The following is a 26,977-nucleotide window of genomic DNA, read 5'->3' on the forward strand; positions in this document are numbered from 1 at the left end:
GTAGCAGAAAATGGCATGGTGGACGGTCGCACAGGTTGTGGGGGCGATACTGGCAGACGACGCGGCGGCCTTGCTGCGGCAGCCGCATAAGTCAGTGGTGCGGCGACAGGTGTCGGTGGAGAGGCGGACGGCAACGGCAACGCCTCGGAGACTTGCTCTTGAATAGCCTGTCTGATGGTCGGCGATAGGCAGTTAGTGGGCACTTCGGTGGTCGGCAAATACGACAGGCACGAGAGCTGTCGAGCCACTTCTTCGCGTACATATTCTTTTATCTGCGCCAACAGGGTGTTATCACCACCGACGGTCAAGGCGGCGAGGGAGTCGTCTGTTGTCATAGACCTCCGAACTGAGACGCGTTGCTTACGAAGTTCTTCGAAGCTCTGACACAAGGTCACAAGCTCGGACACGGTACGTGGGTCCTTCGCCAGCAACATTTGAAAAGCATCATCGTCGATGCCTTTCAAGATATGTCGGATCTTGTCTTGTTCCGTCATCTCAGGGTTCAGGCGCTTGCACAAATCGATGACATCTTCGATGTAGCTGGTGAAGTTTTCGCCCTGCTTTTGCGCACGTCCGCGTAGGCGCTGTTCGGCGCGGAGCTTGCGTACTGCGGGGCGACCAAACACAGCTGCCAAGGTGGTCTTGAAAGCGGCCCACGTGGAGAATTCCGAATTGTGGTTGTGGAACCACAGGCTGGCGACGTCTTTGAGGTAGAATGGGACATACTCCAATTTCGAGGGGTCGTCCCACTTGTTGGCGGCGCTCACCTTCTCAAATAACAGCAGCCAATCTTCCACGTCTTGGTCCTCGGTGCCGTTGAAGAAGGGAGGATCGCGTTGGCGCAGGGTGGTAGGCACGATGACCAGTGGCGACTGAGCCGTGCCTTGTTGGGCGGTGCCTTGCTCGGTGGTCTGATCAGGCATTGTCGGCGCAGTGGGCAGCTTCCGGCTTCGAAGTTCCAGATTTAACTACCCAGCACCTCCACCACTTTGCAAGGGGGTTTATTGACGACGTCTGGTAGCAGGTAGACCGCAGGTCCAGCGAGAAACAAGCAGGCTCTGCAACCACAGCTCGCGATCAGCGCTCGCGCCTTTGCACCAAGAGCTGAACCCACTGGTGAATGCCTTCCTCTTTCACCACTACAATAAAGACATTCTCGATGTAACAGGGTAACTCAGTTTGTACAACTTCAGGTGCACAGAACACCATGTATTTTTCACCTCAATATAACAATGTCAATAACGCGAGGTTTCACCGTTATCTCAAGAAGAGGCAAAAAAATTGAAGCTTCTGCTGGCGCCAGCGCTCATCGGATTGATTTGCATGCTTCTTCTTGTTTTTGAAATTGTGTGCCATATAACAGTGTGGCAGTGCATACAGTGAAAGAGTGAGCCCCAATGCTGTCTTCCCACCGGAACAGTGGAGAAGGAGTGTGGCATGCGGGAACCCTGGCACATCGTATCTCCATACTCGTCAAACTGCATAGTTTCGTATTCTGCGCTGGGCATGCTGCCCCTGATTTGGTGTCCTTGTTATCGCCGTGTCTCAAGTAACAAGCACGAGCAGCTGTAGAGGTGGTAGCAGTAAATGCTGAAAGCTCTCACTTACTGTGCAAGCGATTGTTCAGGAAATGGACGTCGTCGACGAGGCCAGTATTTTGCAAGTGATCTGTTGATAGGTCAAAGAAAAAAAAACACTTTGGTGTTTCTTTCGGGACATTGCAGAGCTTATTTTCCGTAACTCAAAAGAAGCTATTCTGGGCCTTGTGTACAATAGAAGTCCCCAGCAGAAGCAATCAGAACTGATAGGTGTATTTACTGCAAATGGAAGTTAATTTCTTTAATGGCACTGCTGCAACAAGTTTTAGGAAGTCGACCAATATGTTTTGGAGCTGCTTGCAGTTACTAGGCACATCACTACCGGCTCTTTCAAAGTATATGGGTCTGTTGTAATAAGGCCAACTTGCAAGACTCTTTTTTCTGGCCAATGCATGCCAATGCATGCAATGCAAAGTATGCGATGCCATTATGGGTCTTGCTGGATCCTTAATTTGGCGTGTACGGTCGCAAAACAGAAAATGTGACCGCCATAAACGGCTATGCAATAGTTGAGGTTGTCACCATGCTTTTATGTGATTTTAGATTACACAGGGTGTCTACCAACCAGGAAAACTGGGAATTCTCAGGGATTTTAATAGTAATATCTGGGGTTTAATGTCCCAAAACCACGATATGAATATGAGAGATGCCGTAGTGGAGGGCTCTGGAAATTGTGACCACCAGGGGTTCTTTAAAGTGTACCTAAATCTAAGTACACGGGCCTGAAGCATTTTCGCCTCCATCGAAAATGCAGCCGCCGTGGCCGGGATTCGATCCCGCAACCTTCGGGTCAGCAGTCGAGCGCCATAGCCTCTAGACCACCGTGGCGGGACTCTCGGGCATTTCGGATAGTCTGGAAGTACTCAAAGAAAACTCGGGGAATTGGGGCTCCCATCAGGGAAAATCCGCTTTCACTTTATTGAAAGGGAACAAAAGTTGCGGTAATGCTGGTTCGAGATTGTGTGAATGCATTTTTCAAATCATGTGGCTGTGAGAAAAGGGCGCCTTTCAATCTCCTCACCTTTGGTGTGGTGGAGTGGGAAAGGATCCGGCTGATGCGTGGCATGCGGAAACCATGGCACGTCGTATCACGCACTGTTGCCTGGGTTTCTTGTGACTACGCGGTGTAGTTCTGTATTATGCACTGCACATGCCGTGCGTTAGTGCCTGATATGGTGCTTTTCTTATTGCTGCATGTCAAGTAGCAAGCCTGAGTAGTCGTAGAGGCAGTAGCGCTAGGTGTTACAACCTCTCGGTTATCTTTGCAAGCGATCGTTCGGGAAGCGGGTATTGCCAATGAGGCTCGTATCTTTAAGCCATACCGACCAGCAAGAAAAAACGTGCCGCCGCTTCTTGGTGGATATTGGAGAGCTCTCTGTTTGTGATCCTGAGCTCTAAAGATGCTTTTTCGGACTCTATGAAAAATAGAATATCCAGGCGGGAGCAATCCTAACAGTGCATTTTCCGTAAGTAAAAGTATTTTCTTTTTTTTTCGCTGACAGCCCTATTATTTTTTTAGCTGCTCGCAGTTACCAGCCTCATTGCTGCCTTGGACGTCTTGCGACAAAGTCTAATTACAAGACTTCTGTTGAATCATTGCGTAGCAGCAGGGCTGGGCAAAAATACTTTGAAATTGTATCGAGGTATTTGAGATATAGATACAAGATACTCCCGAAATAATTGTATCCGATACGATACCTCCCAATTGTATCTTAAAATACTTCGATACATTTGCCAGTTTGCTTTTATAGATATACATAATGAAGCAGCAAAGGACTATGTAGAAATGTGTTTACTTGAAAATTTCTTAACTGCGACCAACTTTATTTAATTTTAACAAAATGCCTGTTTGTATCACAAGATACAATTTTTCTTGCTCAAGATATATTAGTTTCATTCCTAAGCAACTTATTGGGATTTGTTTGGCTGCTTAACATGACAGCTCTTTAACTGCTGTGCTATTAGTGGTTTTTGCTTGACATTCTGTAATTTATGGGATTCGCTTCTCTACTTGGCGACCAGCTATCTGGTTGCCATCTACTTGCAAGAACGTCATTATGAAGCCTCCGCACGATGGCACAAATACCGCTGTGTAGTCTTACCTTGTCCGCAAGTGTATTTTTGCTTTTGTAATACCGCATCCACCGTCAGGTGTAGAGCAGCAACAACGCTGGTAGCGATATTGTTTGTGATGCATCGTATGAAGACGATGAACTACACAGTCAGCGCTCACAATTAATTGAGGACATAAAACTGCAATGATTTTTCATACTTCATTTATTTTAAGAGAGCGATTCGTTGGGTAAGTTGGTGATCCATAATGTTACTAACAGCGCAAAAAAGGACGAAGGACCAGGAAGAATCACAGACAAACGCTGTGATTTATCTGCTGGCATAAACCGTTCGTTAGCAACATATTCACTAACCATTTCCCGTCTTTTACCATTTCTTCTCCGAGAGAACCTGAGCCACCAGGAAACGTCTCAGACGTATTGTAGCAGCACAGAGCGCCGCATGTTATCACTGCTATTCACCAGTGGCCCTTGAAAATTTTTTTCCCATGGGATACAGAGCACAAAATGACACTCGACCCGACTTATCTGCCCAGACCCAATGTCGGATCAAGGAGGTGCCCCCCCCCCCCCCCCGAAAAAAAAATGCCCCCACCTCCCCGAAGGGAATCGCGAGGAAATGTGAATGCATTTCTTGCACCAAGAGTACACGGCGTAGTAATTTTAATGGCGTAAAGCTGGACACATCGACGTGCTCAAGTGTCTCCCTTTTGGGCGCCTCTTTCAACGAACGCTTCCTACGTGCATTCGTAATCACTGTAGTGTTGTTGTATTTTGTTATATTAATCCTAGGTGGCGTCACTTACCCTAACACACTAACAGACGGCGCCATTAAGGGGTTACAGGTGTATATATATAGTATCAATAAACATGGCCGGGCAGTTAGTCGCCGGCCCAGCCGAACGTTGCGTTGTCATATCGTTACTCTCGACATGGTGTCAGAAGTGGGATCTGCATCATAGTAAAAATGCCCCTGGGCGAGAAGAACAAGGACAGCGAGCTACCTGCGGCGACCGGCGGGAAAGCCATGGTGGCCATGGTCGCGGGGCTCAACTTGCAACCGCCACCCCATTTCGACTTCGAGAACCCAGCGGCTTGGCAGAGGTGGCGTCATCAGTTCGACGACTACAGTTTTGCAACGGGTCCTCATGCGGCGGACGATGAAGTTCGCGTCAGAACGCTGCTATACTGCATGGGCACCAGGTCACGGGACATTTTGTGTTCATTGCAAGTACGGCACGAAGACTGTTCAAAGTACAGCATCATCGTTAGTAAGCTGGACGGATACTTCTTACGCCCCGCCAACGAGCTGTATGAGAGCGCCGTTGTGTTCAACGTGTTCCACCGACGTGTTCAACAGGCAGGCGAGACAGCTGACGCGTTCTTCACGGCACTGGGAAATATGGTGAAACGATGCAATTACTCTGCACGGGACATAGAGGAGCGACTGGTCCATGACTGTTTTATCATTGGCCTTCGTGACACGAAGTTATCAGATAAGCTCTGCCGCAATCCAAAGCTTACGTTAGATGAAGCACGCATTTGTGTCCGTCAAGCAGAAGACGCAGAGAAGGAAAGGGCAAATCTTTCAGCATGTTCGCCAGCAGTGATAACGCATCACGAATCGATAAACGTGGACGCGGCGAAAGTCATGCAGAACCACCCACAGCAGCGAGAGACGCGCAACGCAGCTGCCCCACGGATGCATGTTTCTTCGCCTTGTGGATTTTGTGGCCGGTCCTTGCATTTGCGCTCAGAATGTCCCGCACGCCGAGCAACCTGCAACAAATGTGGAAAGAAGGGCCATTTCACAGTGGTTTGCCGGGCTAGCAAGCAACTTTCCCTTGTGGAATTGGGTGCTGCCGGTTCGAACAGTGAAGAGCGGGCCAAGTTCATGGATGTAAAAGTGGACGGAACGCCTCTACGCTTCAAAGTTGACAGCAGCGCCGAGGTCACAGTCGTCCCCAGTACATTTTGTGGAATTCCGCCATATCTTGAGCCGCCGGAAGGGGAACTTTCAGGACCGGCGGGACAACTGCTGGACGTGCTGAGAACGTTCACCGCCACCCTGCAATGGAAGAACAAGTCGGCAACGCAACGACTTTATGTGCTTCGGTCACAGGTCATGCCACTTCTGGGATTTCCCGCTATCCAAGAGCTGGGTGTGGTCAAGTTCGTGGATCCGGTGGTCGAGACGCAAGGCAACCAGGCGGCATCAGCCAAGCTGTTCTGTGGTTTGGGCGAGCTGCAAGAAGCGTACACTATACGCCTAAAACCAGATGCTGTCCCGTATTTGCTGCTGGTCCCAAGACGTGTGCCCATCCCTTTACACGGTGTCGTGACGGCGGAGCTTGACAGGTTTGAAGCGGAGGGCGTGATCAGACGCGTTACTAAGCCTACTCCGTGGTGCGCCGGTATGGTCGTCATACCAAAGGCATCCGGTTCATATCGCATCTGCGTCGACCTCACCAAGTTGAACCAGGTAGTGTTGCGTGAGCGCCATATCTTGCCCACCGTAGACCAAGTTTTGGGACTACTGGGTAATGCTATGCTCAGGTGTTCTTGAAGCTTGACGCTACATCAAGTTTTCATCAAGGAAAACTGGCAGAAGAGTCTGAAGAATTAACAACATTCATAACGCCGTTCGGACGTTATTGCTACCGCCGACTGCCATTCGGGATAACGTCCGCCCCCGAATACTTTCCGCGCCAAATGAGTTACATTCTCGAGGGTCAAGAAGGCGTCGTAAACATGATCGACGATATTTTGGTTTTTGGCCGCGACCGTGCAGAACACGACAGCCGGCTCCAGTCAGTGCTGACTTGATTGAGAAATGCCGGGCTGACCCTGAACAAGTCGAAATGTCAATTCGGCGTCACAAGCGTCGAGTTCCTCGGCGTAGTTATCTGCGGCAGCGGTATTTCGCCGGACCCAGACAAGCTTGCTGCTGTCAAGAGCATGGAACCTCCTGTCGACATCGGTGGCGTCCGCAGACTATTGGGCATGGTAAACCGCGTGGGACGGTTCTTACCCCATCTGTCAGAGGTGACGGCACCCATTCGAGGACTGCTCAACAAAAGAAGTGACTGGGCGTGGGGACTGGCCCAGCAGGTCGCCTTCCAAAAGTTGAAAGACATGATGTTGTCCAACATCTGCATGGCTAACTACCACCCACTGTACCCGACCATTGTATCCGCAGATTCCAGTTCGTTTGGCTTAAGTGCCGTTTTGCTACAAGACCAACCGAGCGGAGAGCGCAGAGCCGTGGCCTACGCATCATGCTCCCTCACACCAACAGAGCAAAGGTACAGCCAAACGGAAAAGGAGGCCTTGGCAGCTGCATGGGCTGTCAAGCAGTTTGACGAGTATGTCCGGGGCTTACACTTCACCATCGAGACAGATCACTTACCGCTCACGTCCTTGCTCGGTTCCATGGATGTCGATGCTTTACCACCAAGGATCCAAAGGACTCGACTGAAACTCATGAGGTAACAGTACACCAGGGGCGTAGCCAGAAATTTTTTTCGGGGGGGGTTCAACCATACTTTATGTATGTTCGTGCGTGCGTTTGTATGTGTGCATGCCTATATATGCAAGCAAAACTGAAAAATTTCGGGGGGGGTTTGAACCCCCCCAACCCCCCCCTTGGCTACGCCCCTGCAGTACACAGTATTGTACATTCCAGGGAAGCTGCTGGCAACGGCTGATACCCTCTCAAGAGCCCCCGTCACATCAGCGTCTCCAGCAGAAGGAAACCAAGTGGAGTTGTACGTAAGTGAGGTTGTCTGCAACATCGCGGAAGGCGCACCAGTTAGCCTTAAAGCGGTTCGTCAGCACCAGTTGATGGATGGCGATTGCGTTACCCTCGTGAAGTACTGCAGGCAAGGTTGGCCTCAGAAAAACAAAGTGCCATCAAGCCATCAAACCTCTCGAAGTATTGGAGGTACCAAGGGGAGCCGACAGTGTGCAGTGGACTGCTCCTTAAAGGAGGACGTCTGTTGATTCCGGAGGCTCTGCAGAAGGACGTCTTGTATTCACTTCACGAGGGTCATCAGGGTGTGAACCGATGCAAGGCACGTGTGCGTGATGCTGTTTGGTGGCCTCATATAGGCAAACATATCGTGTCTATGGTGGAATCATGTGAACGTTGTGCAACTACCAGGGTCCAGCGTGCCGAGCCTCTCCTGCCAACACCTTCAGTGGAGTACCCATGGCAAAAAGTGGGTGCAGATTTGTTCCACTTGGAGGGACAAAATTTTCTGCTGCTCGTGGACAACTATTCACGCTATCCAGAGGTTATCACGCTACGCAACACTTCCAGCCAAGCGGTGATATCGGCTATCAAGAGTGTCATGGCTCAATTCGGCATACCGGAAGTGCTTCGAAGTGATAATGGCCCTCAGTTCTCGTCACACGAGTTCTCAAGTTTTGCCCAGAGCTATGGGTTTAGACACATCACTAGCAGTCCTGGTTATCCTCAATCGAATGGTGCGGTGGAACGGGCTGTTAAGACTGTGAAGGATCTTTTCCGCAAGAGCAACGACCGGTTCCTGGCACTGCTGGCGTATCGTGACACGCCAGAGGCCACAGGGTACAGCCCGTCCCAACTTCTCATGGGGCGACGGTTACGGACACACATTCCCAGGGACCCGGCCAAGCTGTCACCGGACCTACCACGACCATACGTCGTCTTCCAAAAGGACGTCGCGGCTAAGGAAAGGCAAACTCGGGACTTCAACCGTCGGCATGGGGCGAGAGAGCTCCGGGACCTCTCTTCAGGAGACGAAGTGTGGGTAACTGATGCGGAGTGCCGGGCCCAAGTTCTTAGCCGGGGCCAGCGTCCCCGATCCTACATCGTGGAAACTCCCAGTGGAGTTATACAACGAAACCGACGGCATCTTGTGCCTTATTCCCCAGATCTCAGTGCATCATCCCCAGTCTCCCTTCCGAGCTCGAGCCCAAACCAGGAGCTCAGACTCAGCCAGGAGGAACCATCACATGGCCAGCACGATACGAGTACCGGCGCAGACCCTGACAGCATACCCCACAAGGTTACCAGGTCCGGGAGGCGTGTGGTCCCACCCAAAAGACTGAATTTGTAGATCTTGGAAAGAGAGATGTAGTGTTGTTGTATTTTGTTATATTAATCCTAGGTGGCGTCACTTACCCTAACACACTAACAGACGGCGCCACTAAGGGGTTACAGGTGTGTATATATATAGTATAAATAAACATGGCCGGGCAGTTAGTCGCCGGCCCAGCCGAACGTCGCGTCGTCATATCGTTAATCTCGACAATCACCTCAGGGATGTTGCCACCGCCTTCAATGCAGCACAAACGCGTTTAGAACGCGCTGTTTTCAGGCTGTGCCAAGGCAGCACAAACGCTACAAACACGTTTCAAAGGCACTGCATTGAGGCGGTGGCGCAGGGAGGAGAGAGAACGAACGGCGAGAGAAGGAGCGGCGAAGCACTGCACCTACCCTCTCCTACACTCTCTCCACACACGCGGGAGCTCCGCCGAGCTCCCGCGAAGCGAGCGCCCTCACACACCAGAGAGCGCTCCTCCTCTCCACTCGCTCTCCGCTACTCCGCCCCCACCACCTGCTCCGGTTGCTAGGGGCGAGGATAAGCACGCGCGCCCGCAGCTGTTGCTATGGGAGAGGGAGTGAGAGCGAAGAGGCGCGCGGACAACACCGTACCCCTGACATAGCCCGACTAAGAAATTTCTCCGTTCAAGTATCCCAAGAAAGACTATCGTCTTTAAAAGAAATGCATTCGCATTTAAAAAATTACTGCCTATGCCACTGCTATTCACACTATTACTACTTCTGGCTCTGCTTACCAGCAGATTTGTAACAATAAGAATACTTTATGGTGACCTAAAAAAAAAAGAAAACGAATATATTTAAGTCAAATAGCAAGGTGGCTCCATATTATACAATCAAATTGAATAAGTATACAGGGTGTTTCACGTAAGTAGAACCAAATATTAAAAAAAATAAACAGGTGGTTAACCGCTGCTGAATCAAACCAAAGGTATTTCGTTTACCGTCATGTGGTGCTCATTATGGTATGTCTTGTACTAAGCGTAACTGGTTGGTTAATTAAGGCCAATTATGCGACATTGTTAATATTCACTTTAGGGTCAGCTGCCCTTCGACACATCGTAGAGTGCGTTGAAAGACGACCAATCCAGTTTTTTTTGCCGGCGTACATGTGGCGTGGTGAATATTTTCGGGCTTTTAAAGAAAGCCCGTGATATATGAAATAAAACCACATTCGCAGACGGTTAAAAAATAAGAATAAAGCAGAGAACGTACTTGAGCAGCAGGTTACAAAAGACATGTTACAATAAACTGACGGGCAAAAAACTATGCAGACCCCTAGGTAATGTATGGGATGCAAACGGAGGACAGCAAAGAAAGCACGTGCTAACAATCAAATTATCATTAAGAGAACTTCTCGAATAATTTAGCAGGAAGAACAAAGGCAGAGTATGTCAAAATATTCCCTGTTACGCAAATGCTTGTTCTATTGCATCTAACCTTGGCACCGATAGCGGGACGGTTGTTAGAATCTCCTTTGCATGTAAGTCAATCTGATCGTGCTATGTAAGTCAAGCTTATAGTATCCACGGGATCTTTCAAATCGCTGATGTGTGAAAGTCACGAGACGCAAAGCAGCCCCATTCTTGCATTCTTGGTACTTTGCAACGAAGCACCATGCAAGACAAACTTCGATAGCAACAGTAAAGTGGCATCAGAACTTGTGCGAAAGACACTGCACGCATTGGAGTACGCAGCCGAGTGCAGTGGCTATGAACAAGTGTCATGACATCAACACAACTAAAAAGGAAGAAAACATCGAGGAAAAAAAAAGGTAGGCTGCGCGGGGACGTTCGCACGCTTGTTTTTGTCGAGACGGCTCGAGCGCCATCACGTGACTCTGCTCCAACAATAGGGACACCTAAACCTCATTGTCTGTGCTCGCTCGAGCACTCTGGTGGAAATATACAGAAATGTCGCTGTCGTTAGTTTTATTCAGGTGGCTTAGTGGCAGCAATATCAGCTTGAGAACCGGAATTCCGGTCGACGTTTATTGTTTCACACGGTGGTGTTTCAATAGCAGTATCTTGTATTTTAAGATACCCGATACATAATCGAATGTGTCGGAAATACAGATGCAGATACTCGTTTTGCGAGACGTATCGCGATACAAATACAAGATACCCTAAAAGTGTCTAAGATAGTATCTAAGATACATGTATCTTCGATACTGCCCAGCACTGCATAGCAGTGACTGAAATTCACGACGCCAGTGCGCGGGTCGCACTTGCTCAATTCGGCACACAGAGTCACAAAACAGAAAACGAGGCTAGCATAAACGGCTCTGCCATAATTCAAGTTGTCACCGTGCTTTCATGCAATTTTAGACTGCAGCTGTTTTGCTTTTTCTTTATTGCGGTAGCAATTTAATGGACACTCCAGGTGAATTTCTATCTTAGAAGAGTATGGGTGTAGGTGATTCTTGATGAGCAAATGTAACCGCAAAAGCACAAGGGACACAGGAGACAACACCATTTCGTGTTGTCTATTTATGTTTCCCGTGTGCTTTTGCAGTTACCTCTGAGTATCATGAATTTTTATCGCCACTGTCATCTTCCATATGAAGTCCAAATTGACAACATTGCCCCCACACATCGTATGTTGAATGTGCGAGTGATAGTGTGCAAGCACTGCCGACAAACGCTGCTCATCAAGCAGGGATTAAACGAGCCAGCCGTCTCCTTTGTGCAAAAGTAGCATGGAGATAGAACGGGGGGAGGGGGTGAGGGGCTGTGCGAGTCTGGCAAAAAGAACTCATTCTGCATACTGCTGGGCATAGTCTCCCATGGTCGCGTGTGCTGCCGCTTCTTTAGTGGGGATCAGTAGACAGCTCATACCTTTGTACGTGTTGGGCTCTGATTGCAAAGTTTTTGTTGAAGCCATAGACACTTGCTGCAGTGGCCACACTTTCTAAAACGGTGAGCTTCTAGCATTTATTCGCATAACATTTCAATTTGCTGCTATTGCATTCATTGCTTTGCCCTCGCACTGAAACTGACATTTTTTTTTTTTTTCTAGTGTGCACCAGTTTTCAATATTGCGCTTTCGTCGGACTGAGTGGAGAATGAACGGTTGGCTGGGTAACATGATAGCATTGGCGTCGCACCACTCTGGGCAGCACCTGAGGTTTTGACGACAAGCCACAGAAGCAGAATAGGTGTAATTGCACAGTGCATTAAACTATACGCACTGGCACTTTGAATAGGACTTCGTCACCGTTAGAGCACTGCACGGGCCGATTTTTGTGGCCCGGGCCCGGCCCGGCCCGAAAATGCCATGCTCCGGCCCGCCCGAGCCCGGCCCGGTGTTCTTAAATGTGGCCCGTACCCGGCCCGGGCCAGAAAGGTTTGAGCCCGGCCCGGCCCAGCCCGTTTCAGCTAGTTATGCCTTGAGCATAAAGGAGGCACTGTCCAACATTCGGTTATTGTGAAGATACCTGCCGCACCCAAGATATTTTTTAGAGATTGTTTTACGAACTTCTTTCAGTGTCATGACTTTCACTGGTACTGTGCATACTTTCGGTGAATTACGCGCGTAACACTCTTGCGAAATGATTGCAGGGCAATATAAAATATAATTAGTCATAGCTGGCTATTTCATGTACGCACGCAGTCCTAACCACGCAATCTCATTTTTGCATTTCGAAGAACAACTACACAATATAATACCTGCATAAAGTGGAGAAAAACACATGGCAGAAATTTTTAGGTTGAGTCTACATCAACTGCATACGAGCTAGGGCTGTTGAGTAAAAGTAGCAAGTCTCCTGCAAACTTCATCTATTGCACAATGCAATAAAAAAAAAAAACGTGCTCTAGCTGCTTCTGGGAGGAATACGCCAGGCTGGGAAGCGTTACATAAATTAAAGCTGTCGTGTTGACGCCTCGGCAGGCAACTGCACCCAACCTACACTACGTTTTCGTGTTCAATACAACTAGGTTCTTTGTCCCACCCTTCTTCCCCGAGTCACCGCCACCGCCACTCGGGCAAACGAGTGTCTCTATGGTCTGGCGCATCACCACTAGTAATGGGAAAATCAACAACGGCGTTTGCCCTGGGTTAAGAGTCGCTCCGCATCTTGCACTTAAAATGCACGAAAAACAGCTCCTGAGATATTAATGACTCACAAGTCGTGTTGGCCAGTCTACGGGCATGCGAGCGTAGCTGCATACTCGAAATGTTCCCCTAGATACCAACGCGCACATCTTATATGCACTAATCTAGGCAGTTTACCGTTGCTTTCCTTACACGGTACCCAAGAACGTCTTTCACTCACTATAATGGCAGAAGCTTATATTAGGCGTTTCTTGAAATCCCGAGTAGTATACCGATGGAGCAAAATTGTAGACGTCTTGTACTGTGCAATTTCTGTGCACGCCAATGCACTCCAGGTGGTTTAAATTACCCGGAGCCCTCAACGACGGCGTCTCATATAGCCTGGGTCGCTTCGGGAAGTTAAACCCCACAAAACAACAAAAACAAAGCCACACAACGTACACACGCAAGTATACCTATACGTATGAGACCCGGGCCTAATACGGGCCTGGCTCAGGCCCGGGCCTGATACAAGAACCCCTTACCCGGGCTTTCGGGCCGGCCCGGGCCCGTGCAGTGCTCTAGTCACCGTGACATCAAATCGTGGTCATTGGATCTTAGGTTCAGAAAAATTGATTTTTCTCATGCAAGAAAAGCAACTTTTTCAAACTGCCGTATTAGTCAAGCATTCTTGAGGCATTTTCAGTGTAAAAATGAATCCTTTGGCAAATATACCTTGCATAAAAAGTCATATTTCAGTTTAACGAAGTTTCAATAAGTCAAGTTCACTTATAACGATACCGTTTATAACAATATATCGGTTATAACAATGAACAACGATGATACCGTCCACTTTTGTATGTTTTCCATAGCAAAATAAACCGCTTATTGCGATGCTCCAGTGCCGCAATATCAGATATAGCGATTGACTGAAGATTGCTCTCCACACCGACCACAGCAACGGTATGCACCGCAATGCGCCTCGCACCCCGTCTACCACTTCGGAAAATGAGTCGACTGCGCCGCTTACGAGGAAGCGAGAGGAGGAGGAGCTTTCCATCCGAACTCCCCTCCCGGAGCCAAGCAATGGCTCGCACCCCTCCCGGTTGCACTCCCCTCCCGGTTGCACAAACAATGGCTCGCACCGCTCGTTCGCTCACTCACCTGTTGTGTGCACCGTACTTTGACTGTCTTTCTCCACAACTGCCTCAGTTTTACGTTTCACTGCGAACTGGACGTCTGGACATCATGGCCTACGTCCCAGCATCCCGTCAGGGGTGTCGGAGTTGTGGGCGGCGCTTAATGAAGATGCGCAGGGTCTGGATGACTTTCTTCATGCAGATGATGTTGTGGAAACATCCGAGTGCCTCAGTGATGAGGCGATCGTTGCGCGTATATGTGCTGCGGACAACGGTGAGAGCGACAACTCCGACGACGTGGTTGAGCAGTCTACCCAGGTCTTTTTTCTTCTCAACCCGCTTATAACGATTCAGTTATAACGATGGGATTTCCTTGGCATTCGGATATATTTATAAATGGACTGCACTGTATAATGATGTAAATTGCTGATTATCTTCTACTGAGATCTGGAGACATTAGATTATCTTCTCCTGAGATGTCCTGCGTATCCTCTGTATACTCTGTACATATGTATGAATAAGCAATGCAATACTCATGCAAAATATTTTTGTCACTTTATTGTTGCTTTAAAAAAAAGGTAGTAAATTTCTTTCTAAGAAGATAGGGCATGCAAACACGGACACAAGAGAGAAGTCGGGACACCACAAACGCCGACTAACAAGCGTGGCATATCGAGAATAGTGGTAGCGCATGCGTGAGTCAAACGTCAATTAACTTGCATAAAGATGAAATCAGATGCCTTAACAGTTATCTTCCATGTAGACCCCCACGCGTGCTGGATTGGTAGGTTCGCCTATTGCATGGGCACGTGCAGATAAGTTTTCGTAGCTCCGCTCTCTGCTATTCTAAAATAGTAAATTTCTTTCAAAATAGTTGACTAAATAGTTTAAATATGCAATAAAAGAATCACTGCAAGGAGAAGGGACAAGAATGTTTTTTTTGAGCAACTGCAAATGATGTGAGCCTTGCTATGTTGTCCTTTATCACAGCGGAAGAAGTGTGCCAAAACCTGGCTGGCTGACCACGAACGGAATCTCGACCTGTGGACCGAGTACGGCCTCTTGCTCGTCGACCTGGGCCGGCCACAGGAGGCACTGGCCATCTACGAGAAGGCACTGGATACGGTAAGACGCGTGAAGCTCGAGGTTTACTTCCCTCTAATAAGACTGGACTGCTGCAAACAGTGCAAAAATGGGCACCGGCATTAAGGGCACAGAAAATACCCACTGTTGGGTGTAGTACCTCGGCCTTCGTACTGATAAGGCTGGCCGACCATCATTTTGAATAATAAATATAATATATATATATATATCATTTACCAAATATTTGTCAAACAAAAATCTCTTGGAAATTGTCATGAATGAGGAGAGAGGACGTAAAGACAACGACGAAGAAGGACCGATATTTAGCGCATGGTAACGCAAGGACGAAACGGGACGACGCAGCACGTGTGTTAACTTTCAACGGAATGGTTTGTTGCAACCGAAGCACGAATATATACAGTGGTGCTGCTCACATGCTGCATGCAGATGTCACGCACAGAGATGTGCATTTTTCCTATCATTTTCTATTTAACAAGATATGCGAAACAATTCACCAGCTAATGCACGTTCAAAAAATACAATTCTTTATCCGACAGGGACAGGGACGGCGTGCTTACACAATCACTACCCAACTGTGCAATTTTGGCGGCTTCTGCTATTAATCTCGTTAGTTCATCACGGTTGGCTGATAACACCTTGGTACCCACAAAGAAAGGGGGTGTACCCACAAGCACTGCAATGCATCGCAAACCACCCATCGTTGCCTTTCTTTACAAGGTTGCAATGCTCTCATAACCTGCTGTTCAGACAGCGCCCCGTATGTCTGATGTACTGCTTTCCGCACGAAAGGGGATTCTGATACACCACCGCCTCTCTACAGTCCACGAACTGAGTCCTATGTCTTATATTGCAAGCAGAAGTGTTCTGCCATGCTTGACTGCTGAGTCTGCAAATTGAATTCAGCTTGCATGGGGTGGAGAAAACTACCTGCACATTAGCACGCGATGCAGGCCCGTAGCCAGACCCGTAGCCAGGGGGGGGGGGGCCCTAGGGGCCGGGCCCCTAGGGCCCCCCTCCCCCTGGCTACGGGCATGACGTGACGCCACCTGTTTTATGTTATGTGAGATTTTGTGTAAGTACGGCACAATAGCTGTCCTGAAGTTAATTCAACGACAACAACAATAGCTATCCTTTTTCGAGCGACATCAGTGTTAGAACAGCAACCTTAATCAGTGTGGTGGTATTTCTTAATCAAGCTCTTCGCGGCTGACACTTGGACGTGCAAGGGGTAGCCTGCTTCGGAGAGGTGGGAGGACTGCGTCCAGAGACTTTCCATCACACAGTGCTTACACAATTTGCTAATAGCATTATCTAGGTAGTATTAAATGACACAGTCGCCGACCGCTTACTCGGACTTGGTGGGAACCGCCGAAAAGTCCGAATAATCGGGAGTCCGAAAAAAAGGATTCATCAGAAAAAAAGCACTTTTATTGGCCCAGTGGCCGGAAAAAAACTTGTTTGTACACATGCACGCTTATGCACGACCAAGTCGGCCTGTATTTCAGCCAATGTTTCGCCACTCCTGTAGGTCGGCAATAGCACTGTAATGGCCTACGCTAAATCCGCATTGATGACTGTAGTGTGTGGGAGGCGCGCCATCATGGCAGTCACTGTCCACATGCGCTGGTTCGAGTAGCTGACAGATGATCTCATCGCCCAACTAGGCAAAAACTCCTGACCAACTTTGGATTGAGGTTGGTCACCTTGCCCCTGACAAATAATCGCTGTTTTTTTTGCCATCATCAGGGCCTTGTAGTTGCCGCGTTTCTTTAGTTCAGACGGCGCACATGGAACGGGTGGCGTTGAAGCCATTTCAGCAGATCAGGCCTCGCACGCCAGGCAACAAACAAGGGAGCGAGACACCAAGCGCGGGATGCAGATCAGGCCTAGCCACAGGAACCTCTGACAACGCAAGCCCTCAAATGCCAAAAAGGAATGACATTGGGCTAGTTGGCGTTGAAGCGCTTGTGTTGTCGTTCCCTCTTTATCCGAGGGAGAGGCTCGCGTTGTGCACATGTTTTCGGCACACGGCTTTTGCAGACACCGGACAGTGCACGTTTTCGCAAACCTGGCCACGTACTGCTTTCGCGTTAAAATATTGTGTAAAACATGGCGAAAAAGAAAATAATTCCTTTTGCATGGTAACCTGTAGACGTAGCGGCAGCACATTGTCAGCAGCGTGAAAATGCAACTGTGCTAAGTTCATTATAGGAGGTCACTGCCTCTCCTATCGAGGGGGCGTGGTTCCAAGGAAAGCGTGACCCGGTTTGCTAACCCTGCAAACTTGTCATCGAAGTCTGCATATCTTCCCATTTTCGGCCCGTAGAAACTAGTTCACGCGCAGCAAAGATATCTCTCCTTCGTCTGCACCACTCACGGACACAGATTTTGGGCACACAAAATAGACGCGACATAGCTGTTTGCAGCTGAAACAGCTTGCAAAATAACTCTACTTTGATATGAGCTTTCATAATGCAAAGGGAGCGCACTGTTTCCACTTTGCTGGGAACAAATTTCACACACTGTGTCATACTGGAGCACGAAATGAGCCTTGCAGACTAGCTTCACAATGCATTTCGTTGCCATTTTATGATGTGCGGCCAATGCCACAAACAGGGTTTCGGTTTCGTACTTGATCGACTCGTTTTGAGAAATGTGCTTTACGAATAATGTCTTCGCACCGCGAAATCAGCCTGCGATATCAAATTCATTTGTATCACCCTAAAAACAGAAAATATCAAGTTATCCTGGCTCATGCCAATACTGCACGTTACGTCCCCCACGTCACTACAGCTCATATCAAGGTAGAGTTATTTCACAAGCTGCAAACAGCTAGGTCGCGTCTATTTTGTGTGCCCAAAACCTGTGTCCGCGAGTGGTGCAGACGAAGGAGAGATATCTTCAGCTGCGCGTCAACGAGGAGAAGCTTCTACGGGCCGAAAATGGGAAGATATCCAGACTTCGATGACAAGTTTGCAGGGTTAGCAAACCGGGTCACGCTTTCCTTGGAACTGGGCCCCCTCGATAGGAGAGGCAGTGACCTCCTATAACGAACTTACAAATATGTACAAAGATGACAGGAGGTTATACCCCATACTGCACAGCAACCTCACGAGAGCGCAGGCCACTATCCTCCGCCGAATTCAAACTAACACCTTAACCACTCCTCACCGCTTAGCGATATTCACAGGCGGTGAGGTTGACTCAACATGCAAAAATTGCGATAAAAATGCCACAGCAAACCAGTCACATCCTCTGAGAATGCGAGGGCCTTCCCCCACCCAGAGAGCTTCTGCCAGCTCTCTCTGAAACGACATGGGAGATCTTAATACGGTCCCCCGATGAAAAACTGCAGAAAGCAGTCATTGCGTGGACAGAAGAGGTCGCCGCAGACAAGCGGCCAGCTCCAAATCCATGAAGTTTCTTTTCATAAAGTTTTGTCCTCCTCCTTGCAGGCGTTCTCAAGCAGCTCTGTGTAGAACGAGCGTGTTGAGGTTACCTGCCTTGAATCGGCACGTGGTTGAGGCGTATCCAGAAATGACCTCAAAGCCAGCAAAACTGGATCACTGAACGAAAGGAACTGCAAGCAGAATAAATTTCACTTTCTATGTATGTGCATTGCGCTTGCCTTTTCTTTTTCTAGCTTACGAATGGTGTAAGCAGATGCTGCACTTTGCACTTTTACACTGCACTCTTTCTAGTCTGAGTGCACTAATTGAGCTACCTTGTCTAAAATAGCATCACGGTAGTGTGACAACCATTAACCTTTCCAATAGGTCGAAGTTCGTGAGGAGTATTGGATTTGCGCACATCATTTAGAAATTTAACTTTTAGGAAGTGATAGTGTTATATTTATTTTCTGGAAGTTTGAATACTTTGAATAGTAATATTCCGGTGCAAATTGAATAGGAAACACCATTAGAAAGATATTCTAAAGTTCAAATATTCGCACACTCCTACTACTTTGATAAACTGGTAGAGATGGCAAATGTATGAAGGTGTGCGTGAGTGCATGGTCATTGAGCAATTGCTCAATTGCTGTAGCAATAAGCTCAGTGTCTTTCTTATAAAGAGAAGAGGAGTTTCACTCGATGATATCGTAGAGCATGCTGACCAATACTTGGAGGCACAGGGGCTTAGGAACCTGAGGAAGGGTAATGAGGATTTTAGAAGAACTTCTTGCTGGGCGAGTTGATGCATGTTCGTGGTGGGAATCGTTGCGCATTCAATCGGATGAACACAGGAAGGAAGGACAGAGTAAAGGGAAAGAGCACAAATGAGGATGTCGCCGAAGTATAAAACCAGCTCAGACAAAGGGGGTACCGAAAATGGACCAGTGACCACCACGGTGTTTCCTGTGTAAGTGCACTGGGCACCCGGCTATGAACTGTCGAGCTGGAGAGTTAGGCCTAGCGACGGTACAGGTGCCGGGTGTAACTAGCCGACGCGGCGTCCTGGGATCGTCTTGCAGGGTGCTGCTGGCCGGTTCTCAAAGGGGGACCGCTGCTGGGGAGCTTGGAAGTACCGCGAACGGCTGCAGCACCTCCGAGGAGCCTCGGGTGAATGTTGTCGAGGTCAAAGGCCACTCCTCGGCATGGATTCGGCACCCGCTGCCAGTACAAAGCGGACGAGGCAACCTTCCTTCACTGGAGCACTCAGACAATGCCATCTTATATCTTTATTCCACCTTCGATTACCGCTCGTGTTGTGCGCGTCGGGCCTTGTGCTGCTCTGTGCACGCTCTCGGGCCCTTTCGAGTGCCTCTTAATCTTCTACTTCGCCGTCGTCTTTCCGTGGTCTCTGTCCTTACTTATGACAGAAATAGATCATTTATTATAACACTGGTCAGTCTACCCATAAGGGGTCTTGAAAACACATCCTTAAGTAATCGTAGAATTACCCGACTACTTGACTGTGTTGCCTCATAAAGCTCGTGGCGGAAAAATTTTTGGAATTTTTGCACAAGTGACGTAGATGATGATGATGATGGGAATGTATTTAAAGAGCACAGGTGATAGGCGCAGTGCAGCTTTCAACATTGGACCTCATCTTCACCTCTTGTCTGTGTCCCTCAAATGCATTCCTGTCACCTTCTTGCTCAACCAGCTTACACAACTAAGTGTATATGGACCAAGGAGCATGTATTATGGGGCTAATTGGTAAAACATTATTTTGAGAACACTGCGCTGGAGACGAAACACCAGATTAGAAGATGACATGAATGCAGTCCTGTCTTCTACTCTGGTGTCTCGTCCCCAGCGCAAGTTCTCAAAGTAGTATATTGACCGGTTAGTAGTGACCAGTTGGAGTAAGTGTCTCCAGTTTTTGCTGATGGGGCCACTACCTTCCTCTTCCTGGCCATTGATCACACGGACAGTGTGAGCCACTCTACTGGTGTGTTTTGCCGCATCACTGTAATGGACTTCTCTGTTACAGAATTTCAGGCAAATTCATATGAACGTTTCCTTTGTTACAGTCAATGCCATGTTGTATGCCACATATTTATTTTTTGCAGCAAGGAAGTACTCTATGGAATTGAAGCCCAGACAAATTCTTCTATTTCCTTCTTTTTATCCAAAATTTATAAGAGCACAAGGTTATATGCTTGAAATGTCGCTTTCTCACCCTTGGAAAACACCCTGCCCTTGTGTTGTGAACTGGCACTAAGAGAGAGTGCTTGCTACCACCCTGCACTGCAGCTGTGAGATCTGCGCCCTCGGATTGTTTGTAGCGGCAGTGCTGGCGTGTCTCTGAGCAGAAGCTGTGAGAGGCACTGGCCATCCATACGAAAGGATGAGATAATAGCGAAGGGCGGTTCATTCCAGGCATCTAGTTATACAGGAGGCGTTGGCAGAACGCACTTCATTTCAGCAGCTACAAGTGTTGCCAGACTGGTGCACTCAAACACACATTTTCTATGTGTGCACTGAAATTTTGTCATCTCTCTGTGGGATGTCTACATCTGAGCTTTCAGTGCAGTACCTAATTGCCGCTGTGAAATGTTGTTTGCTGTCCTCTTTAAGGTGAGGAGGATGGTGCCCCAACAAGTGCTGCTTTCTCACGTACCTAGTGTTAACACATTGTGTGCAGAGTCGTGGAAGCGTGGCACAGCTAAGAAGAGCAGCAGCGCATCATTTGTTTTAAGCAAACGTACAGGCTGCCGACACTCCTCTTGCCACTAGTGTTACTCTATCTTTCAGCAAGCTCTCTTTGTGTGCATCTTTTAGACAGAGAGAGAGACAGTGATTCGTGAAAGAAGAAATGAAAAGGGGCGCTATTTTCTGCCTCCCGTCGTGGGGGCACTGCTCAGCGCTCTTAGGGACGGGGAAGGGGAAGTAAAGAAAGATTATAGAAGAAAGGAAGATAGAAAGGAGTGTGTAGCGTGGCAAGAGTGTCTTGTCAACGAAGGCAGAGCACGAAGCTAAAGCGCTCGTCTATAAGGCGGCGAGGTCCGCAGAAGCTGCAAACTCGAGGAAGGCTCGCAGGGCTTGTAGCTTTGACCGTGCGGGAGAAAGGAAGTCCTCCACTGTTGTCGCAGGGGGACCGAGCAGGTGATAGCGGCGTGCCATCAAGCGTCGTTCAGTGGCCAGGGCAGGGCAGGTGCAAATTATATGTTCCAACGTTTTGTCGTTGCCGTGCCTGCGGCACGCAGGCGACGAGCAGCGACCCTTGGAAAACATGCGTGCCGCTGGGCAATTTTAGAGATGGGACGCAATGCACGTATATTTAGTAAACAAATGTTTACTGCTGTAAACATTGGCCAGAGAGTTACGAGCCTTACTCTGTGTAATATTCTGAGACACTCGTTAGCACCGTAAGTGCTTTACTCTTCGGGCAAGACTGCAAGTTTACTCCCCTGCCTTAAGGATTACTCCTCTTTGTCAGCAAGAAAAAAACAGCATACTTGAAGAAGGTATCTTTTTGTATCTAGATTGAGCTAAAGCTTCTGCAGCGAAGCTGTCTTAGTCTTCTACCCTGTGCTGTCATCGTCGTAGTGGTAGTAGTAGTAGCAGTAGTAGTAGTCACTCGGTTCACGTGACCAAAGGGGGCAGTGAACCAATGAATAAGAGGAAATGGTGATGGTGATGATACTTGCTTTCCAGTTACATACACTCGCGTGTTTACAGCCTCACTGCCCGACAATTTGGATGGCATGGAGCTGGCTGAATTTTTTGCCATTCAAGCATTTCTTGTCATGGCTACCTTCAGATGTCTTGGCACAAAACAGCTTTTCCTCTACAGAAGTGCTTTTCTAGCTTGACTCGTCAGTAGTGTCCAGGAGTGGCCGATCTCGGCATTTTGTGCAGGTTTCACTACCTGGGGCGTTGGCCAGTTGCCGCGGTGACGTATGGCTCCTGTTGGCCACATACCTCAATCTACGCATGGGAGTCCTCTGGCCCGAGGAAGAGGCGGTGATTGTGGATCAGAAGCCATTCGGTCGTGACCAGGCACTGTTGGCTCTCTCTTGGTTCAACTCTGGCCGCAAATTTCGGGAAGTGCTTTCCAGTCGGCTGCAGCCGTCGGCACTTCTCAGGGCAGGTGCTGCCATCGATAACCGCTGCAGTGATCCTGCTGGCCGGACTGCTGGTGCTGTAGATGTGGCCCTGTGGATGCAGCTTTTCTCTTTGGGTTTCAGTGCTGCGTCAGCACTTGTGAGCAAATGGCTTGACGCTTGCGCAAAGGATGATGGGGCAAAGTGAGTCACTCGATTTTATTAACTGTAGCATCTGAAGAAAGGGTGTAAGCAAGACACTTGATTATGAGAGTAAGCAGGAATATTTATTGGAAAAGACTGTACTAATGGTTTTGCACCCTGGCCTCATGGCCAGGGTGCAAAATGGTGTATGCACCAATGGTGTACTCGTGTACACACCATTATCTTCTTTGTTCTATCATTCCCACAAGTGCCTTTTCATGGTCAGATCGTCTGTTAATCACCAGGTTAGAGGTGTACATTGTGGCAGCCATGGAATTCTAGAATTGAAATGCAGAAATGCGTGTGTGCCAAGTTTTTAGGCCATGAGATAAACATAAGGTCTTAATTAATCACTGTTGTTTGCCTCATAGCCATGCAGTAGCTTTGGTAGGTAAAATAATAATGTATATATGCCATGTGCTTACAATTGAACACTACTAACACGTCCTTTTTTCTTATTTGCAATGCTCTTTAAGATTTATGTATGTAATGATATGCTGTAAAGTCATTACTAGCCATGTTCACTAGGGATCCAGCTACTGGACATCATATTATTGTGCTTTTTGGCATTGTTTGGCCACAACTAGCTGTCTCTTGCACCATTAAACAACATATTACCATGCACTATTTTAATGTGCCAGCGAGAAAGAGGCAGACGAAGATGCATTAGTCCTCGCGCCAGTATCTACTAGGGGAGTTACATTTTGACCGTCAATAAGCACAGGTATGTCCATTGAAACGCCACCAGGCTGGGATACATGCGCCGTTGAATTTCCGTTGGTCCAAAGTCGCGTCGATTGGAGGTCGAGGTCTTCATCACGTTGATAATTAGTGGCCTTGCCTCGAAAGGTCTCTGGCATCAGTTTTCCAGGTGAGGGTTTGGAGATTGTCCTTGCGGCATCAGAATCCTGTTGCCCAAATAGGATGGTGACCGTGGTGATGGTGAACGCGACTGACGCCTGGGTGGTATGCACTGCCGAGCGATAAAACCTTCAGTTTTGGGTGGTCGCTGTCCGAATCGGGGACGGGGTGAATTGGCAGGAAAACCCTGAAGCCCACGTCGGTGGTACTGGCACTCTGTACACATGACCCGCCTCACCGCAGTGGTAGCAAACCGATCGTCGGTCAGGCATGTGCCAAGTGTTGGATTTACGCATGACGGGCCGAGTGCCCTCAAAATAAGGAGCCACCTGTTCAATAAGGTTGAGAGCTGGGCTAGTTGGTGACTGATCATTATGCCTATGTGGTTAGGTAGCGCACTTTCGACGGGGACAAAAGAAACAGAAAGGACACGACACTCGCTACACTTGCAACTGAATATATTTCAGGAAAAATACTTCAATATATATGCACCCAAGCACCCCCGAGCGACACAGAAATGAACCAACCCTCAATATCACCTGATTAAAGACAAACTTTTGCACACTCCTGTGAAAGAATGAAAGGTCCTAGATAAGAATACATTGACTGTCGGTTTATCTTCACACGTGCATAACTTATCCTTTCACAGGAGTGTGCAAAAGTTTGTCTTTAATCAGGTGATATTGAGGGTTGGTTCATTTCTGTGTCGCTCGGGGGTGATTGGGTGCATATATATTGAAGTATTTTTCCTGAAATATATTCAGTTGCAAGTGTCGTGTCCTTCCTGTTTCTTTTGTCCCCGTCGAAAGTGCGCTACCTAACCATATAGGCATAATGATCAGCCACCTGTGCAGACTGAAGTGTGGCTTAGGGAGTTGCTGCAGGTAGCGGCACTGTTGCAGGTGAGATGCGTCTGAATGTGTTGGCATAACTGGCGTGCTGGAAGCCACTCACCGGAGGTGGTGTCACCGATGATGGGACGGTGCATCTCAAAGCATCAGCATAAGTCACACGTCGAGGTTCACTTGAAGGTGTGAACACTTGAAGTGGTGCAGGAACTTCAACAGGTGCCTCGCGATGATGTGCGCAGAATTCATGCTGCACTTCGTCATGTATGATGCTGGCGATACAATTAGTGGTAGGCTGCTGCTGTGCTTGGTGCAGCTGTTGCAGTTCATCGCGGACAGCTGAATGTATATATGTGGTTAGATGACCCCGTGTTAAAGACACGTGTACACATAGCGATTGTCTCAATGACGCGCTTCCAGAAAATTTATCTCCGCAGCAAGTAGTTTGACGGAGGGCTTTGCGACACATGCATCACCAGCTTTGTTAATCAGATATGCTTCCTCAATTTCACGCGCTACCCTATCTTTGAACCTCGATTCCACCGTCGTCTCAGCGAACTGTGGTGCGTAGCTGCATTCTCTGCAGTGCAAGGAAAGGTTAGAGCATGGCTGTCCCTTTAGTGAAGCTTTATGATCCATCAGCCTGTTATTAATACAACGCCCGGTTTGTCCTACATAACGCTTCCTGCACGAAAGCGGAATGTCGTACACCACACCCGTGGCGCATTCAACCTCTTTAGCCCTGTGCTTTACCTTGCAAACGCCCTTGTTTTGCTCCCCACCCTCGACCTTCCTGTCTACAGCCGCGCAAATGCTGCCTAAATGGTAGCCAGCCGAAAATAAAACAGTGCATCCGTACCTTGCTCCCACTTTCTTTAAACGATGTGAAACGCCGTGTAGGTACGGGATGCTGGCGACAGGTAGTTTCTTTGAACCCGTACCTTATCAGAACTTCTTGCCTTCACTTTGAAAACCTGCAGGACCCTTTCCGCCAGCCTCGCCAAACGATTCTGAGGAAACTTGGATGACTTGAGTCTCTCAAGTTGCCTCTAGAGGCTCTTTTCCATACTTTGCTGACAAGATTTCTTGAGCGCGGCCTTCAAACACGACGTCGCGACAGCATTCTTGACGACTTTCGAGTGCGCAGACCGAAAATCGAGCACTGCTTTCTCGCTTCTTGGAGCATACATCCAACAAGTATGACACCCTTGGAAGAACAACCTCAGATCCAAAAACTGAATGCAGTTGTCTTCAGGGAGCTCAAAGGTGAATGGCAGACCTGCACCAACATCCTTGAAAATTTTGAGAACATTGACGCGCGAGTTTACACAACAGTTAGAATCAGAAGCGAGAAAGCAGTGCTTGATTTTTGGTCTGGGCACTCGAAAGTCGTCAAGAATGCCGTCGCGACGTCGTCTTTGAAGGTCGCGCTCAAGAAATCTTGTCAGCACAGTATGGAAAAGAGCCTCGAGAGGCAATTTGAGAGACTCAAGTCATCCCAAGTTTCCTCAGAATCATTTGGCGAGGCTGGCGGAAAGGGTCCTGCAGGTTTTGAAAGTGAAGGCAAGAAATTCTGAGCACGGTACGGGTTCAAAGAAACTACCTGTCGCCAGCATCCCATACCTACACGGCGTTTCACATCGTTTAAAGAAAGTGGGAGCAAGATACGGATGCACTGTTTTATTTTCGGCTGGCTACCGTTTAGGCAGCATTTGCGCGGCTGTAGACAGGAAGGTCGAGGGTGGGGAGCAAAACAAGGGCGTTTGCAAGGTAAAGCACAGGGCTAAAGAGGTTGAATGCGCCACGGGTGTGGTGTACGACATTCCGCTTTCGTGCAGGAAGCGTTATGTAGGACAAACTGGGCGTTGTATTAATAACAGGCTGATGGATCATAAAGCTTCACTAAAGGGACAGCCATGCTCTAACCTTTCCTTGCACTGCAGGGAATGCGGCTGCGCACCACAGTTCGCTGAGACGACGGTGGAATTGAGGTTCAAAGATAGGGTAGTGCGTGAAATTGAGGAAGCATATCTGATTAACAAAGCTGGTGATGCATGTGTCTCGAAGCCCTCCGTCGCACTACTTGCTGCGGAGATAAATTTTCTGGAAGCGAGTCATTGGGACAATCGCTGTGTGTACACGTGTCTTTAACACGGGGTCATCTAACCGCATATATATATGTTTGGTGTTTCATTAAAGTTTTCAGTTGATAGTTTGCGCCGTGTTTCGTTTGCCTTCGTGTTTTCGTTCTTTCGTGCACCACAGCATTAAGATGAGTTGCCAACTCGCCCAGCAGTCCGTACTTTTCTGAATGTATAAGCTCGCGAAGCGTTTCCACGTCAGTCGGGAATGATTCTAGCCCGATGGTATAGGTAGCATTCACTGCTGCTGCAGCACCTTCTCCATGGCAACGGCTTCAGTGAGGAACTCTGTAACCGTCTTAGGTGGTCTACGAACGAGTCCACCAAAGAGCTGCTTTTTCACACCTCGCGTAAAGTTTCGCAGCTTCTTGTCTTC

General features: G+C 48.4%; 1 protein-coding gene across 3 annotated transcripts in view; it reads left to right on the plus strand.

Moving 5' to 3' along the window:
- Positions 1–26,977, plus strand: part of LOC119374555 (nuclear exosome regulator NRDE2) — a 308,639-nt gene that overhangs the window by 150,380 nt on the left and 131,282 nt on the right. For all 3 annotated transcript variants that reach the window (XM_037644704.2, XM_037644702.2, XM_037644707.2), the window contains 2 exons: positions 14,942–15,076; positions 22,363–22,751. In XM_037644704.2, the coding sequence (XP_037500632.1) occupies positions 14,942–15,076; positions 22,363–22,751 (524 nt within the window). The remainder of the gene's footprint in view (positions 1–14,941; positions 15,077–22,362; positions 22,752–26,977) is intronic.

The sequence above is a fragment of the Rhipicephalus sanguineus genome, chromosome 11 (assembly GCF_013339695.2).
Source record: "Rhipicephalus sanguineus isolate Rsan-2018 chromosome 11, BIME_Rsan_1.4, whole genome shotgun sequence".
NCBI lineage: Eukaryota > Metazoa > Arthropoda > Arachnida > Ixodida > Ixodidae > Rhipicephalus > Rhipicephalus sanguineus.